This window comes from Macrotis lagotis, chromosome 1, assembly GCF_037893015.1.
Source record: "Macrotis lagotis isolate mMagLag1 chromosome 1, bilby.v1.9.chrom.fasta, whole genome shotgun sequence".
Lineage (NCBI taxonomy): Eukaryota > Metazoa > Chordata > Mammalia > Peramelemorphia > Peramelidae > Macrotis > Macrotis lagotis.
The window spans coordinates 62,035,919-62,053,427 of NC_133658.1; the positions used below are offsets into that span (position 1 = coordinate 62,035,919).

The 17,509-nt window shown below is 46.6% G+C and overlaps 1 protein-coding gene across 4 annotated transcripts in view; it reads left to right on the forward strand.

The window, feature by feature from the left end:
* The first annotated feature begins 296 nt into the window (after window positions 1–296).
* SLC12A4 (solute carrier family 12 member 4) overlaps window positions 297–17,509 on the forward strand; it is a 58,712-nt gene continuing 41,499 nt past the window's right edge. The window contains exon 1 of one of the 4 annotated variants that reach the window (XM_074202112.1): window positions 297–420. In XM_074202112.1, the coding sequence (XP_074058213.1) occupies window positions 297–420 (124 nt within the window). Of the gene's footprint in view, window positions 421–4,413; window positions 5,162–14,470; window positions 14,767–15,443; window positions 15,565–17,509 lie in introns of those variants that run through there. The other 3 variants (XM_074202117.1, XM_074202115.1, XM_074202119.1) reach the window with 3 other exon arrangements.

Below are 17,509 nucleotides of genomic sequence, written 5' to 3' on the forward strand. Positions count from 1 at the left end.
ATCCAGGTCCCCAGTTCAAAGCCACACTTTGTGGAGCCCCCACCCCGGGCCAGGCAGAGCAGCCCCCCGGGGCGCTGCCCGGGTCCGAGGGGCCCAGCTCCTCCCCTCCTGCCACCCCCGCCCCTTCCGCCCCCTCCCCTCCGCCCCGCGATCCCCGGGTCCCCCGCCCCCCTGGGCGGTCCCGGGCCGGGCCGGGGGGCGGGCGGAGGAAGTGAGCGCACGGGGGAGGAATGCGGGAGGGCGGCGGGGCCGGGGCGGGGCGCGCGGGGCCCTGGGCAGCCGGGCCGGCCGCGGGGATGCCGCACTTCACCGTGGTGCCCGTGGAGGGGCCGCGCCGCGGCGACTACGACAACCTGGAGGGGCTGAGCTGGGGGGACTGCCGCGAGCTGGGGGACCCCGAGGACTCCGCGGGCTCGGACGGTGAGAGTGCCCCGCGGACCCCCAACACCCCTCGCCTCCCTGCGCGCTGCCCCCGCGGGGCCCGTCCCGCGGGGCCCGTCCCACGGGCGCCCCTGCTTCCGGACCCCCAGCCCCCCGCCGTGGGCACGCGCGCGCCTGGCCCGGGGAGGGGCTGTGGACGTGGCGCGCCCGGGCCGGGCAGCGCTACCAGAGTGGCCGGGAAGTCCGCGCCCGGGCCGGGCCCCTGCCCAGAGTGGCCGGGAAGTCCGCGCCCGAGCCGGGCCCCTGCCCAGAGTGGCCGGGAAGTCCGCGCCCAGGCCTGGCCCCCGCCCAAAGTGGCCGGGAATCCCGCGCCCGGGCCGGGAAGCGCTGCCCCGGGGCTGAAGTTTCTGCGGGCGCCGGGAGCTTCCGGCCGGGCTGGTCCCCCGACTTGGAACAGCTCCAGCCTGGATCCTCGGAGCCCCCCCCCCCCCCACGTTGGGTGTGAATCCGGCCCCGTCCAGGGTCTGTCCTCCACCTCCTCCCGCCGGCGGCTGTGCTGGGGAGGGGGCCGCGCAGGGGCCCAGAGTGGACCCCCACTCTTACCCAAAGCCGAGGAACTTAGCTCTGCCGGCGGAGGGCGCGCACTTGGGCACTGGCTGGTCCCAAAGGCTTTTTACTTGAGGACCGGGAACTCGATCTGAGCATGTTTTGTAGAAGCGGCTCCCTCCGAGGTTCATTTAATGGGTTTGAAGACATTCAGAGAAGGGTCCAGAGGGGGCTGGGGGGCTGGCTCTAACCCGCGCCTACCCCCGCCCTTTACAGAGGTGGAGAGGTAGAGAGCCAGACCCTAGGGGATGGGGATGCGCCCTCTGCCAGCCCAGAGCAGCTCAGCAGGACGGAACCCAAACCCCGGAGCCTGTGCTGGCATCCCGCAGCCTGGCCCTGGAATTAATGCCTGGGCTCCGAGAGATGTGCCAAGTGTCCTAGTCAGACCTGGCTGTTTTGCCCTTCTCCCTCTCCCTCTCCCTCTCCCTCTCCCTCTCCCTCTCCCTCTCCCTCTCCCTCTCCCTCTCCCTCTCTCTCCCTCTCCCTCTCCCTCTCCCTCTCCCTCTATTTCTCTGTTGCTCTGTCTGTCTCTCTTCCTCTATTTCTCTCTCTCTTTCTATTTCTCTCTCCCTCTCTCCCCGTCTCTCCATTTTTCTCTCCTTCTCTCTCCCTCTTTCTCTCTCTTCCTCTATTTCTCACTCTCTGTTTCTCTCCCTCTACTTCTCTCACTCTTTCTCTCATTCTCTCCTGTTTCTCTCTCTCTCTCTCTCTCTCTCTCTCTCTCTCTCTCTCTCTCTCTCTCTCTCTCCTCTGCCCACCAATAAGCCCACCCGTTGTAAACGACTGTTCTCATCTAGTTGAGTTGTTCCTTGGCTCTTAAGACTGCATACTAGTAGTGTGACCTTGAGCAAGTCACTAAATTAGTCAGCCTCAGTTTCTTCAGCTGTGAAATGGGGATGATAATAATCTCCCCCTCAGGGTTGTTGTGAGGATCAGATGCGGTATTTATAAAGTGCTTAGCCCAGTCCTCTTCAGAGGAGACACTATACACATGCCAGCTATTATTATAACAAGCATATATTAAACAAGAAAAGGGAAATAGTTCACATTTCCAGAGCCCTTTAATTTTACAAATATAGTATTTTACTTCCAAAGATTCTGTGACCTAAAATAGTTTCATTAATTATTCCCATTTTACAGATGAAGAAGCTGAAATCCAGGGATAGTTACCTGGCTATAGTTACATTACTGAACCCAGGCCTTGGGTCTTTAACCAATAATCTGGCATTCTAGCGGGCCTAGACCTACTTTAGATCTACCTCACCTGATAACTCTCTCCCTTTCCCTCTCTTTCCCTTCCTACCCCACCCTCTGGAAACCTTTCTTTGGTTCTACTCTTACTAAGCTTGCTTTTGTCTTGAGCCTCTCCTCTTTGCTCATCTGAATTTGAATTCCCCTCCTGGTCTGGCTCAAATCCCACTTCCTCTGTGAGAATTTCCCTTCTCTAAACTCTTAAGGCACTGGGGAAAAGGAAAGGGAAAAAGTATTTAAGTGCTTCCTCTGTTCTTTATGAATATTATCTCATTAGATCGTGATAGCAAACCTGTCATGAGTGTTATTGTTATCCCCATTTTACAGATGAGGAAACTGCATTAGAGGTGAAGTGACTTGCCCAGGGATACACAGCTTTTATAGGTCTCAGGTCACATTTGAACTCAGTTCTTCCACTGTTCTGTCCACAGCCTCGCTCACCTTGCCAATGATGACATTGATTGTCTGTATCCCAGATTTGACTTAGATCCAATTCAGTGACTGTTATCTTCTTTAGGACTTCCCCAACTTATGTGTCCTTAAGAGTAGGAATCTTTGAATCAACCTTTCCCAGACAATGTCTAGCATAAAGTCTTGTGTGTATATAGTAGTCAGAAAGAAATTTCTTGTTTGGAGAAGTGTACATGCATGTGCTTATGAATGCATATTATATAGTCAAGGAAGAATATATTATGATAAATAGGGCAAGTGTCATTCCTCCCTGACTCCTGTTTTCTTTTGCAATTTCTAGGTTACATTTATATCTCTTAACTACCCATTTCTCTCCGGGTGTACCTCCAACAGTCCCTACACACACATTCCTACATCATGAATTTTTTGCATGCATGCATACATCCTCACATATCTTATTTTATTTTATTGTTATTTTTTATTTTTTTTTATATTTTTCAAGGCAATGGGGTCAAATGGTTTGCCCAGGGTCACGTGGCTGGCTAGGTAATTATTAAGTGTCTGAGGCCAGATTTGAACTCTGGTACTCCTGACTCCAGGGCCCATGCTCTGCACCAACTAGCCTCCCCATCCTCATATTTTAACATATATTTTGCTTGAGATCTGTGCATCACATACTGTTCTGAAATGTCCCATTATAACTTAGGGATGGAGTAAGACATTCCCCCCCACACACACACACAAATGCAAATGGAATGTATTTTAGAAGTCACTATCCAGTATTTTCATCTTTAAGATTAAGAAAATGAGTTTCAGAGGGAGGTTAAATGTTTTGCTTAGATAAATGCAGAGCTGCGATTTAAACCTCTGTCTCTTAATTCCATAGTTTGCTAAGTAGTCATTGGCACTTTAATATGAATGAGTATATAAGTGTGTCTTGTGTTGGACTGGATAGGGGTGACAGTGGTAAAGAAAGTCTGGGGGTGGGACCCAGACCACTGTGGTGGGGAGACAGATTTAGGGGGATGGGGTATAGAAGGATATACCTCAATTATTAACTGTTTCTTTGTTTATGGCCCTTTGCCACAATGCCTATCTGTATACGGTATTCACACCTATACACACTTTGTTCAGCAGCCTGTTTTATAGGGGAAGGGGTTGGAGGAAAGATTCCAAGTCCCAAGGTCCCAGATTGGTCCACAATTCTCAGAACTGATCACTTCATCCTGTTTCCCCAGCCCCATTGAAGAGGGAAGTCAGGAAAAGGGGGACTAATGGCACCCCTAACCTCTAGATCCTTCTCAGGGATCAGTGGCAATACAAATGTATAAAGAGCCTTGGTGGGGAGCTGCCATTCTGTTGTGCTGGCTTTGGGCATCAAAATATGGCCCCAGCCTTTTGACCCTGACCTTATTTTTCCCTTTCCAATAAAACTGGTGGACTAGGGAGAATGAATTATCTGAGTTCAGGGCAGAAGTCATTGCAACAGACTTTCCTGGATTCTTGGTGGGTTAGTTCAGTGACTCACACCCATGGTCTGATCTCCCAGCCTCTTTTGGGGACCCGTCCCATCTATCCAAATGAAAATATTTCCCCAGCTCTGAGTCAGCCTTGTGTCCTGAGGATGTGTCAGTGATATGTATGGGAATCTGTGTCACCGAGGTGTCTGGCAATTTAAGTTAGGCACCTGTCAGTAACGGTCTGGGTTCTGTTCCAAGGACATGGGCCGTTGAAACTGAGGTCATGGGACTGTTAGTGGCTTGGGGGCTCAGAGTGGGGGACTTGATGGGTGTTGGTATCTCGATCTTTCCTTGTTCCCTCAAACCTCAACTCCTTAAACACACACACACACACACACACACACACACACACACACACACACACACGGAAGGAACAATCTGTCCCTCATTCTTATGTCGCTGAGAAAAGGACATTTATTCCGATCACGTCTGTTGTGTGTGAGCCTGGGAGACGGGCCACCCTTCGTCCCCTGCTGCCCAGGGCTTGGTGAGGGAAGGGTGGTCCAATTGGTAGTGTTGTGGGTCTTCTGGTGACTTTGTGCTCTCTGGGTCCTGATGTGACAACCCAGTAACTGAAACTGGAGGAATTTATTTTAGAGAGGTCATTCAGGAATCAGGGGAGTTCTCTGATGGAAGCCCCTTGCTTTGAGGGGGAGTCCAGGCTTTCCTGTCCCTTCCCCAATTCCAGCACCCCTCCTCCTGAGCTTCCCTGCCCTTCTGCCTAGTCTGAGCCCACATCAGTGACTACCTCCTGCCCAGCCAGGAAAGTGTGGTCTTTACGCTGATCCCTCACACCCACCCCACTGAGTGAAGATTAAAACTCTCCGGAGCCTGATTGGCCAGGGAGAAACCAGCCAGGCATGACAGCCCCCTCTACTCAGTGGGCCCCCCCTCCACCCTTCCCAGGAGCCTGGGATCGGGAGCCAGGCCTCACTCCTTGGGGAACACCTGTGCAACTGGCTTGATGGGGGACAACCAGGGCCCTCTGCATGGTGAGTCACTTTGAGTCAACTTCTTGCAGGCACCCCCTGACCCAGTCCTCACTCCCCAGTTATCAAATTTTGAATTCCAGCAGTGGATTGGGAGGAGTACAAGTGGGAAGATTCTGGGGCCCTGGAGGGGGATACTGTGATGACTAATCTTGGGGATCCTTTCTGCCAGTCGCCCCTGCCTCAATCTATGTCCTTCTTATCTTCCCCCACACTTGTTTCCCCTCCCTTGTTCATGTTCATCCCCTCTACTTCTCATCCTTGCCTTATATCTTTGCTCTCCAGCCATTCTCAGATTTTTCCTGCTGGACCCTCCACATCTTGTCTCCCCCACCTTAAACTTCTATCCTTCCCCCTCCCAGGGTCTTTTCTCTGAAGTCTTTTAAATAATACAAGAATTTATTTTATTTGTCTCCCTGTTTCTTTGACCTCTGGTCTGTCCTTGTATTTATAGGTAAACAGACCAAGGGTCTTTGACTTGGTCCTTGGGGGTGGGGTGGGGTGACCTCTTTCAGCCGCACCCCAGCTCCATCTATCTGAGCATGATGTCTTGCTTCCCCCTGAGGACTGGAATCCCTGGAGTGGATGGAGACTGCCTCAACCCTGTTTACTAAGTGGGAAATCCTAGACTGAAGTTTTAGAGCCAAAGGACCCCCCCACACACACACACACACACACTGAGTTCCAGAGATGGGAAATAACTTGTCCTGGGTCATCTATGTTGAAAATGGCAAAGCCAGAATTTGAACCCCGATTTGCTGACTCCAAATTCAATGTGCCCATCATCATTTCATGATGCCACCCAGATGCCCCAAAAGGATTGCACAAAGAAGCAGAATTTCTTGGTCCCATGCTCTTACCCACTTGGCTTGCTATGGAACTTACCTCTCAGGGTCTTGATTTCCTCACTTGTTAAATGAGGGACTTGGATTCAATGATGCCTAAGTTCCTTCCCTCTCCCCATTCTGTGATTCTCTGGCTCTCTGCTCACCTGCATTTCCTAACTTCCTTCACCTCTCAGGTAAAACCCTTTCTGCATGAAGTCTTTCCAGGGCCTCCTTAATGCCAGATTACCTTTCTCCTACTCTGCACATAGTTTGCATGTACATAATTGGCATGTTGTCGTCTCCTCCATTGGATTGAAATTTCTTGACTACCAGGATCATTTTTGGTTTGGTGTTTTTTTCCCCCCGTATCAACAGGGCTCAGTCTAGTGTCTCTGATATGTAATTGCTTAATGAAGGTTTGTTGGCTTGGGGAGCCTCAGGGATTCCCTCCTAAAGAATTCAAAGAACTATCCAAGATTGGGTATGAGAGGCAGGAGGTCTAAGTTATGGCATCTTTGTAAACTGAGGCAGAAGTACTTTTTTGGGGGGCAGACTGTCTATGTCCCAAAGGATGAGATGATTTGAGTGCCCTATCCTGCCCACCAAACCTTGGGCATGGTAGCTGGTGTGCTGGCTTAGCAGTGTCTGTCTTAGGCAGCGGTCGGTGGTACAGACATGTTGGGACCTGCTCTAACATTTTTTAAATTGCTGAGACCTGAGAAACAAGCCAGGTTCTCTAGGACTCCAAGTACAGCTGGAAACTGGGGCCTGGGTTAGTCTGAAACTACCCAGTTCCCCCCAGTGTCTCTTATCCCAGATAAAGCCCAATCTCCCTAAATCACAGATCTGTAAGGCCAGTTAATTCTAGTTAATCAAAAATGCCCCTTGCAATGTGTGGGAAAGTTGATATTTCTTTTTTCATAAATTTTTTATATTTTTCCTAATTACATGTAATAACAATTGTAACATTCATTTTTTAAAATTTTGAATTCCAAATTGTCTCCCTAGTTCCCTCTTTTACCGCCTTTTTTTGTGAAGGCAAGCAATTTGATTTAGATTATGGCTAATGCCAAATATATTTCCATATTAGCCATATGGCAAAAGAAAACACCTCCCGCAATGAAAAAAACTAAGAAAAAATAAAATTTTAAAAAGTATCCTTCAATCTCCATTCAGACTCCCATCAGTTTTTTCTCTGGAGGTAGATTATAAGTCCTTCATAATTTTCTTGGATCCATATATTGTTGATTATAGTTGATCATCATTTGATGCCACTGTCACTATACAATCAATGTTCTCCTGGTTCTACTCCATTTTGTCTCATGTTAGTCTTAACATGTTTTTCACAGACCATTCTTTTTTTGTCATTTCTTAGAGCACAATGCTGCTTCATCATATTTATATACCACAACTTTTTCAGCCATTTTCCAATGGATGGGCATCCTCTCAATGTACAATTCTTTGTCAACAACAGCCAAAAAAAGCTGCTAAAATATTTTAATTTAATGTAATCAAAATTATCCATTTTATCTCCCCATAGTGTTCTCTAATTTTTGGTTGTCACAAATTCTTCTCATATTCATAGATCTGACAGCTACAAATAGTTCATATTCCCCTAATTTGCTTATGATATCTATCACCCTTTATGCTGAAATCATGTGTCCATTTTGACCTTCTGACTTGTTGGACTATTACTAGGTTCTACCAAATTAAAAAGTTGGCATTTCTTACATGGAAAGAAGAGATTGATCTTTATAGATCTATATTCAGGGAGGGATGTAACTGAGGGGGAGCAGGATAAGTATTTTTATTTACCTAATATTGAGGATGGTACTTTATTAGCCCATCTTTGGGGAAGTTCTTTTTTGTACACCTGTACCTGAGTTAGATATGATGTCTTTTGCCTCCCTCTGGGGAGGGAGGGGAGAACAAAAAGAATCTTTTGAATAATTTAGGGAAATTGTACATTATTTAATGCAAGATGGGGATGGAAGTAGGTGGGTATGAAGTTAGGTGAGGTAGAGATTTCAAATCCAGCCTCCCAGATTTTGTGACCCTGGGCCCTGCCTCAGTTTTCTCATCTGTGAATCAGGTTAATATTAGCAGTTACTTCTCAAAGTTTCTAGAATCAAACAAAGAGCACTTTGCAAACCTTAAAGTATTATAAACATTGCTATCTATGTCTTATGCATATCTCTACTGTGGGTGAGAAGAGATGTCTTTTGTACATCCACATTCAGGGCTTGTTGTGGAAAGGTAGAGAATGTTTTTTGCCTACCTGTTTTGGGGGTGGGGACCAGATACCTGCAATAGACTTCTCTATTACCTGGTCATTCATCCCTGTTAAAAATCAGTTCTCAGGGTCAGCTAGGTGGCGCAGTGGCTAGAGCACCAGCCCTGGAATCAGGGAGAACCTGAGTTTGAATCTACCCTCAGATACTTAATAATTACCTAGCTGTGTGACCTTGGGCAAGTCGCTTAACCCCATTGCCTTGCAAAAAAAAAAATTTGTTCACAGTAAGGAATCAGAGTCAGGGATGGAAAATCATAATTCCTAGACCAGTTGGTTGGTCTTGGGCCAAGTCACCCTTAGGAGTGGGTCAAAGATAGCAGTCTCCTACCAGTAGCTGGAGAAAGGAACTGCTTCCTAGGGATATTGTTGGGTTTCTAGGAGATTGCCTCAAACTTTGTGGGATATTCTGTGGCCTGGAGGCTTCCTAACACCCCAGCCTCCTCATTTTACAGCCTAGGAAACAATCAGCAAGCATTTATTAAGAAACTGTTGTGAGAGTTGGACTGTGATAAGAATGAAATGTAGTGAATAAAACAATCCCTGTCCTCCAGGAGTTTACATTCTAATGGGAGAGACTACTAGAAGATAAATAGATACATGCTTGAGATGCACAAAGGGAAGGTTTTCTACTTAGGGGTTGGGCTGCTGGGAAAGGCATCTCCTTCTAGGTGGGCTTGGAGCAGTGTCTTGAAGGAAGCCGGGACCTAGAGCTTAGGTAGAAAGCCTTGGACTATGGATCTCCTAAGGCAACCCTGTATTGACCTGCTGTATCCTTCAGGGGTCTGGTGCTGAGATGGAGGTGCAGCAGCTTTGGATCAGTGATCCCTGGGATGGCTAAGGGGTGGGACCCTTCTTTGATTTCTGCAGCACTTAGGCCTCTGAGGACAAGCAGAGTTCATACTTGCCACTTCCTGCCCCTCTCACCACCACCCCCGCCCCCCCAATCTCTAGAAGAAGGAAGAAGGAAAATGGTGAGTAAGAAGCAGAAAGAACAGTGGAATTAGAGACCCAAGAACCTGGGTTCAAATTCTGGTTCTGGTACTAGTCAATTAGGGAAAGTTGGGAGCCATCCCAGAACTGTATTTAAATATATAATATAAAAGCACAGTATACTAATTATATTGAAACACAAATAGAAAAAAAAATTTAAAACAAGTTCACAGGATCCTAGGAAAGAACCCTTGTTTTTGGTGTGTTATACTGAGGAAGGAGGAAAAGCAAAGTGGGAGCAGTGGGTGCTTTCCCTCAGGGGTTGAAACCTTTCGACCGTAGTGTATGAGACCATATGTGGGTTTTTTAAACTCTGAACACCCAGAAGTTAGTGTGCGATGGCCATAGTGTGAGCCACGGTAGTCTTCCTGTCTTGTTCCCCCAGAGGGTGAGGGGAGGGTGGACTCCAGGGTGAGCTGGAGAAATAGGCCAGGGAAGGCCCCAGTGTGTGTGTGAGAGAGTATGTGTGTGTTCCTGTTCCCTTCAGGCCTGAGGCATGGATAGGCCTGCCTCACCTCAAAGATCAAAGAAAACAATGGAGATAGTTTTTCATTTTGAATTGTGTTTACCTCCTTTATAAAACTTCTCAACTGCAGTTTAATTATTGATTAGAATGACCTACCATTCAGGGCCTGAAGCCTTTTACTGCTTTCTCCTTCCTTATCTGGACCAGGAGTCAGATCACTGGCCAGATAGTAGTACTCTGGGAGTAGCTGAGACATCCCTACTTGCCCCCTGGCTATTTTTCCCTGACTGCATCTGATTCATTGCTTTCCAGGCTTTCTCATTCTAGAACATGTATTCTTTTTTTTTTCTACATTCATTTATTTATTTTGTATTATTACAATAATCTTGTTATGACAGTAATCATAAATCCCCTCCCCCCCCAAAAGGATGAGAAACCTCAAGAATAGTGAGAGGAAAAAAATGTACTTCACTCTATGTTCAGATTCCAATGGCTCTGTCTCTGGGGTGAGTTGCCTTCTTTATCATAAGTCCACCAGAGAAGTTGCTTCAATATTTTTCCCCACAGTTGCTATCACTAGCTGTATTTCCCTCCACCCTATTCCTTCCCACTCTCATTTTTTTCTATTCTCTCTCTCTCTCTCTCTCTCTCTCTCTCTCTCTCTCTCTCTCCTTTTTCCCCTGTCCCTGCTCAGAAGTGTGTTATGTCTGAGTACCTTCTCTCTCTCTCTCTTCTATCACCTACTCCCCCCTTCCCTCCTCCTCCCCTTCCCCCCTTATCCCAGCCCTTTCCTCTCATTTTTCTTTAGGGTGAGATAGATTTCTATACTCTATTAAGTGTGTATGTTATTTCCTCTCTGAGCCATTTCTGATGAGCATGAAGGCTCACTCATTCCTCCTCGCCATGCATTCTTAACCTGGGCTCTGGAGTTAGATTTCAGGGAGTGACTAGGAAAAAAACTTTATTTTCATTAACCTTTGATTGCCTTTTAATTCCTATGTTTGTTTTTTTGTTACACAATTAAATACAGTATTCAGGGAAGGGGTCATAGGTTTCCCCAGACTACCAAAGGGATTCGTGCTGTAAAAAAAGTTTCAGAATCACTGATCTAGAAACAAACTTGATCCTTCTCTCCAAAGTGGGGAGTCCCCAAGGAGGGATGGGGATGGGGAGCCTTTCTGTTCTGACTTGGAGCTAAACACAGTGTTTGATGTCTAAGCCTAGAATTATAAATAGAGGCTTCTCAAATCCTTTCCATCCTAGCCATCCCCCTGCCTCCCCCCTTAGGCAGACTGTAGGAGATGGGGTGGGGCAGCAGGTGAGACTACTATAGCCAGGGGCTCTGGTTTCTAGGAGATCTTGCCCTCACTTGCCATCATGTAGCTTGGGAGTATACTTAACTGGCTTCTTTTCCCCCCACACCCCCAAGGACAGACTATTCTTCATTGCAGTTTGCATTTGTTGTCTGGTCCGGTCTTGTCTTGTTGCTTCTTCTATCACACCCTCTTCTATGTGTTTCTGCATGTTTATCACAGGAGCTGAGCTTTCTCTTTATGCTTTTCCAACCAAGGATGAAACCCATGTCCTCATGATTCCATGGAGGGAGAAGACTGGAGAGGGGTGTCCAGTATAGCAGAAAGATTTAAGGACAGAAGCCTGATGGGGTACTGGAGGGAGAATGGAGCCTGGTCCTGAATGTTTCAAAGTTGGACCTAGAGCAGGAGTACAGATGTGGGGGATAATGCGGTCAAGAATGGTGTGATCTGGGCAGTTAGGTGGCACAGTGGATAGGGCACCGGCCCTGGGGTCAGGAGGACCTGAGTTCAAATCCGGCCTCAGACACTTAATAATTACCTAGCTGTGTAGACTTGGACAAGCCACTTTACCCCATTTGCCCTGCAAAAAAAAAAAGAATTGTGTGATGGAGGACTGGGTCCAAGGAAGGGGAAGGTCTTCCCTAGGAGCCCAGGGGGCTTGGGCTTGGCCACCTCATGACTCCTGTCACCTCCAGGATTAAATACAGTATCTTCTGGTTTTAAACCATTTATCCCCTGGCTCTCTCTTACCTTCCTATCTTATATACCTGTGTAAACCCTAGGATTCAGTGACTCTTGCTTGGTCTCTTTGCTGAGCTTAACCCAGGACCCTGGCTGTCCCACATTGCTAAGGATACTCTCCTCTTTTTCCCCACCTCCTAGCTTCCTTCCAGTCCCCCTTGAAATTCTGTCTATTATAAGAAGCCTCTTCTAATCCTCCGTCATTCCTGTCCTTTCCTTTTGTTGATGGGAGTCATTGATCCTGTCCATAACCTGTTTATACATATTGTTTGCATGTGGTTGCTCCTTTACACAGAGCTCCCTTAGAGGAGGACCTGTCTTTTGTCCTTCTTGTATTTCCAGGGCTTAAGTACAAGTCTGGCACAGGATAAATAGTAGACTTGACCTCTTGATGTACTTGGCTGCAGACTTGAGTTGCCCAAGCGCCAAAGGCCTGACTGTCCATGGGGCCAAGAACTTGCCTATGGAAGATCAAGTCAACAAGTATTAATTAAGCTCAGTGGTTTTGGAGTCAGTTTGAGTTTGAAACTACCTGTGGGACCTGTAAAGTACTTTCCCCTCTTGGACCTTGGTTTCTTTTTTCTTTTTTCTTTGGTTTTTGCAAGGCAGTAGTGCTAAGTGACTTGTCTGAGGTCACACAGTGACCTTATTAAGTATCTGAGTTTGGATTTGAACTCAGGTCCTCCTGACTCCAGGGCTGGTGCTCTATCCACTGTGCCACCTAGCTGCCCCTAGACCTTGGTTTCTTCATCTAATGGACAAGTCGGACTGGATGACCTGGGAGGTCCTTTTCAGCTCTAAATTTTATGAACCCAATGATGACTGAATAAATATTAATCAAACAACTTCTTGTGCCAGACCTTGTGTCTTGGCACTGAAAGAAATGCTTTTTATTTATTTTTCATTCATTCATTTATTTATTGGTTTTTGCAAGGCAGTGGAGTTAAGTGACTTGACCAAGGTCACACATTAGGTAATTATTAATGTCTGAGCCTGGATTTAAATTCAGGTCCTGCTAATTCCTTTGGGCTACCTAGGTGCCCCCATCTTTATTTTTTAATTAACAAAAAATTCATTTTCTCTCCCATCATGTCCCTACATTAGAAGAAAAAAAAAATCTTTTTTTTTAACTAATGTACATGGTCAAGCAAAGTCAAATTCTCACTTTGACCGGTTTCTGTATGTATGTGTTTGAATATCTGCTTCTGCCCTCTGAGTCCATCACTTCTCCATTGCTGATCTCTGGTTTTCTAGGATCATATGATCTTTATGTTGATCATTAGGTTTAAGGCTTTTGAAGTTGTAGGTATTTACAGTGTTTTTGTGATACAAATTGTCCTACTGGTTCTGCAGCCTTCACTCTGTATATCAGTTCAATTGAGTCTTCTTAAAGAAGTTGGGGAAATGTTAAGAAATGTGTTCGGTAATCTGTTCCCTCGGCACTGACCTTACTTTGACACTAACCCCACCACCATCCTATTGTCTAAGCTCCAAGATGAGTCCTTTGAACTTTTAGTAAAATATCTTGCCCCTCCCAGGCCAGGACTCCCCATAAATCTCTGCCTCCAGGAACAAAACAAGCCCCTATCAACAAAACAATGGATCCCTGCCTTAGAATGAAAGGATTAAGTTTTTTGACCTAACCACTCCTCAACTACATATCTCAGATTACTTTATCTATCCTTTGAGCTACTGCCCCCATCTACATACACCTAATTACTGCATCTTCCTGCCCCTTTAAAAGTTCGTTCATTTCTCAGATGAATTGCAGGAGGGCAGCCTGTTCTCAGGAAGTGTGATCCCCCAAAATAACCTCTCACACCCCCATACCCTTATTTACTATTTATCTTCAGATGACTCATTTTCCTTTGGGAGGGCAGCCCACTCTAGGGGAGCGTGATTCCCCCAAATAAACTGCTCAGAATGAGAGGAACCAAAGGTTCACACATTTGGTATATAGTCTTGGTTGAAGAGCTAATGGCCTGAAGCTGCCATCTGTAGGAATGTAATGGAATGCTTCTAAATCAGAATCCCCTCCCCAAACAAGAGGAATTTTTAGCTTAGAGATTTCTGGAGTCCTTGCCAGGCAGGGGCAAGCTACTTTACTAAAAGTTGATTGACCCCCATCTCCTAGCTTGGACAATGGGATGGGGGGGGTCAGTGTCGAGGGAACAGATTAATTATAGAACATATTTCTCTTAACATTTCCCCTACTTGATTAGATTTCTCTAAAATCACCCCTTCTCTCATTTCTCTGTCTTCCATAATTTGTTCTGCTTCGGGGGATACTGATGCCAACTTGGGACTAGGGGAATTGAGGCACCATGTTGGAATCAGAAGATTTGGTCTTGATTAGATTTGAATTCCAGGACTGCCACTCACTCCAAATGTGCTATTGGATATTGGTCAAATCTGTCTCTCTCTCTCTCTCTCTCTCTCTCTCTCTCTCTCTCTCTCTCCTTTTCAGTTTCCTCCTCTATAAATTGGATGGATTGGTTTAAAACCTAGGATCCAGGACCAAAATTCTCTTCCAGGGTCTCTTTTGTAATTCAACTTCTTAACTATTATGGGTATGAAAGAGGAAAGGTCTTGAAGCCTTTCCCATCCCCCACCCCAGGGCATCAAGTTCGGTGGGGATGGAGAGGCCTTTGGAGCCTGGAATGCCTCAGTAGTGTTGCCGCGGCAGCCTGCTGAGAGGCCTCCAGCTCCCACTCTGGAGGCTGCTTCCTGAGGGGTTATCCCAGAGTACCTTCTGACTGTTCCAGGCTTTTATCATAGAGGACACTTAAGAGGTTCCTTTCACCCCCCCCCCCCAGGGGACTTATTGGGCTAGGTAGAGGAGGGGGCAGCATCCGTGAGGACTATGGACACCCTAACTGATGGCGCCTTCTGTGACCTTATCTACTTGGAAGGTGGGGTGGTGGAGCTGCTCCAGCAGGAGTTTGAACCTGTGCTTATCAAGTCCAGGACGCTGGGTATGTGGATGTGAGGGAATGCTTGCTCTACCCTGGGGCCTTGGTTTCTCTCTCTGTGCCATCCGGGCAAAGACTGCCAGTTCTAGATGGAGATTGGAGACTCGGGTTCAAATCACTTTTTTCAGTGTCTTGTTAATTGCCTATGAAAACTTGGGCAAAACCAGCCCTCCTCTAGAGAGCAAAGGGCTTACACGAATGATCTCCCTTTCAGAGCTAAGGACCTCCCCGTTTTTCTCCATCTTTCAGACTCTCTTTTCTTTTGTAGAGCTCCCTTCTACAAGAGATCCTCTCCATCAGATGTTTGATGCCTTCCCTTGAAAATTACTTGGTATCTTGCTTGTAAATAGACACTTACATCTCTACATATCGACATTGTAAATAACCTGTGTTATTTATTGTATTTGTATGTATATATTAGATGTGTATGTCTTTATTACACACCTATTTTTGTTATACACATGTGAACACATTAATAAATACACATATATGCATTGTCCAGTAACATAGGGGTCTATTATGTCTGTGTGTATGCCCATGTATATATGTTGTCTCCTTGCTCTAGACTCTACAACGTCAGCTGCTTAAGAGCAGTGATGATTTTTACTTTTGTCTTTGTAAAGTTCTTTCTGATTGTTATGACATAGATATACATTTAAGTCTGACTCTGCCTATAGAGTGCAGGTTCTGGTAACTTCTACCAGGTGCCGACTTGGCCACACATGGTGTCCTGAGGACCCGTGCAGCCAAAATCCCAAGAGGCTTTATCCTTGAGAGCGATGGTCCATCAGTGGATAAAAGGTTTGGGCCTCAAAATTTGTAACAGACTACCAGACTGTGGATCTCTGGAGATCTTTTTCCTGGGGGAAAATAGCCAGGCTGCTTAGGAACTCACAGAGCCAGGAAGTATTGGGGTGCTTTTTTCTTTTTTGGATTGGGTCAGATGAGATCATAACTGTAAAGGGCTTAACATGGTCTCTGGTCCATAAGAATGCTATATAAAAGCTGCTGGTATTATCATTATCCCTATTGGTATATTTGTAAAGTGATTAGCACTGTGTCTTAGATAAAGTCAACTATATCATTGTTATCTGCCATTATCAGTAGTAGTAATAGTAGTAGCAGTAGTACTAGTAGTCCTCACTGTAGTTCTAGTATTTGGGCTGGTATTAGCAGTGTAAGTGGTGGTGGTAGTAGTCGTAGTCGTAGTCGTAGTCGTAGTCGTAGTCGTAGTAGTAGTAGTAGTAATGGTAATTGTAGTAGTGATTGTCACGGCATCACTTCCCTGATATCAAGATGATCTTCAGCAAGGAAGGACAAATATCAACAGGAGTGGTGGTGGTGTTGGTTTGGTGGTGGTGGTGGTACCTGGGTGGTCTGGACCTTCTCTCTTTTTTTTTTTTAGGTTTTTGCAAGGCAAATAGGGTTAAGTGGCTTGCCCAAGGCCACACAGCTAGGTAATTATTAAGTGTCTGAGGTCAGATTTGAACCCAGGTACTCCTGACTCCAGGGCTGGTGCTCTATCCACTGCGCCACCTAGCCCCTCTGGACCTTCTCTTGAAGGTCTTGGGACACTGATGGTTTAAGTGACTAGCCCTTGGTCCCACAGAGGCAGGATTTGAACCTGAGTCTTCTAGTCTCCAAGGCTGACTGTCCATAATCTCTAACTATGCCACTTCTCATTGGTGTCTGCATCTTTTCATTATTCCCCAGGGCTATACCTGGGCAACTTGGCCCTGCCCTGCCCAGCTAGAGAGTTCTTGGGTCAGTGTGGCCTTTCTCCGGGCCTTCAGGGTCAGGGTGTGATGACCCCTGGGACAGGTGCATCCTCTGTTGGCATCAGAGAAGGAGGAAGGAAAACACCCACACAGTATTCACATTGTGCCAGTCTGCCTGTGGAATGCAGATTCCACTCCTACAAGGGAGCCAGAAATGTAGAGGGGAGGGGAGGAATTTCAAGGAGAAGAGAGATGAGAAGGAGGCAAGGGCCAGGCCTAGTAACCCTATAAGGGACTGAATCCTCACAAAAGCCCCAAGGAAGGGGCCTGGCAAAAACCCCGCTTGGAATGGGAGAACTAGGCCTTAGACCTAGCTACTCTCAACTCACTGTTCCCTCTGCCAAATGGCCTTTTCCTCTTTAGATTTAAGTTTCCTTTCTTATAAAATGGAATTGTGGGGACTCAGTTGAGGCTGCCAGATAGCACAGGAGCTAGAGTGGTAGTTGGAGTCAAGGAGTCCTTTTATCATTATCATTATCACCATTACCATCCACCTGGCTCTGATATCCTCTGTGGGAGGTGACAGTATGGTCCTATAGAAAAAGCTTTGGCTTTGGAGTTGAAGATAGAAATAGAATTCAACCTATGTGACTTCATTTAGCTTCTCCGGGCCTCAGTTTCCTTTTCTGCTAAATCAGGGAATTGGCCTCAATCACCTGTTGAAGGGTCTTGCTTTGAATCTGTAAGAAGCTATCCTAGAGCCCAGAGAAACAGCCACAACTAGCACGAGGTGAGATGCTTTTCCTGAATTTAGCCAGATTTTTCTTCACTCAAGGGTCACTTGGAGCAGACCTGGGAATCTCAGGCTGAGATGTGTTGATCTGAGGAAGTCGTTTTTTATGAACAGGCTGCCTCTTTTGGAAATGGCCCCCAGTCCTCTTGGCCTTGGTACTTCCCTTTGTCCTGTGCAGTTAGATTATAACCTCCTTGAGGACAGGGACTGGTTTTAGCTGTTTTTTTTTTTATCT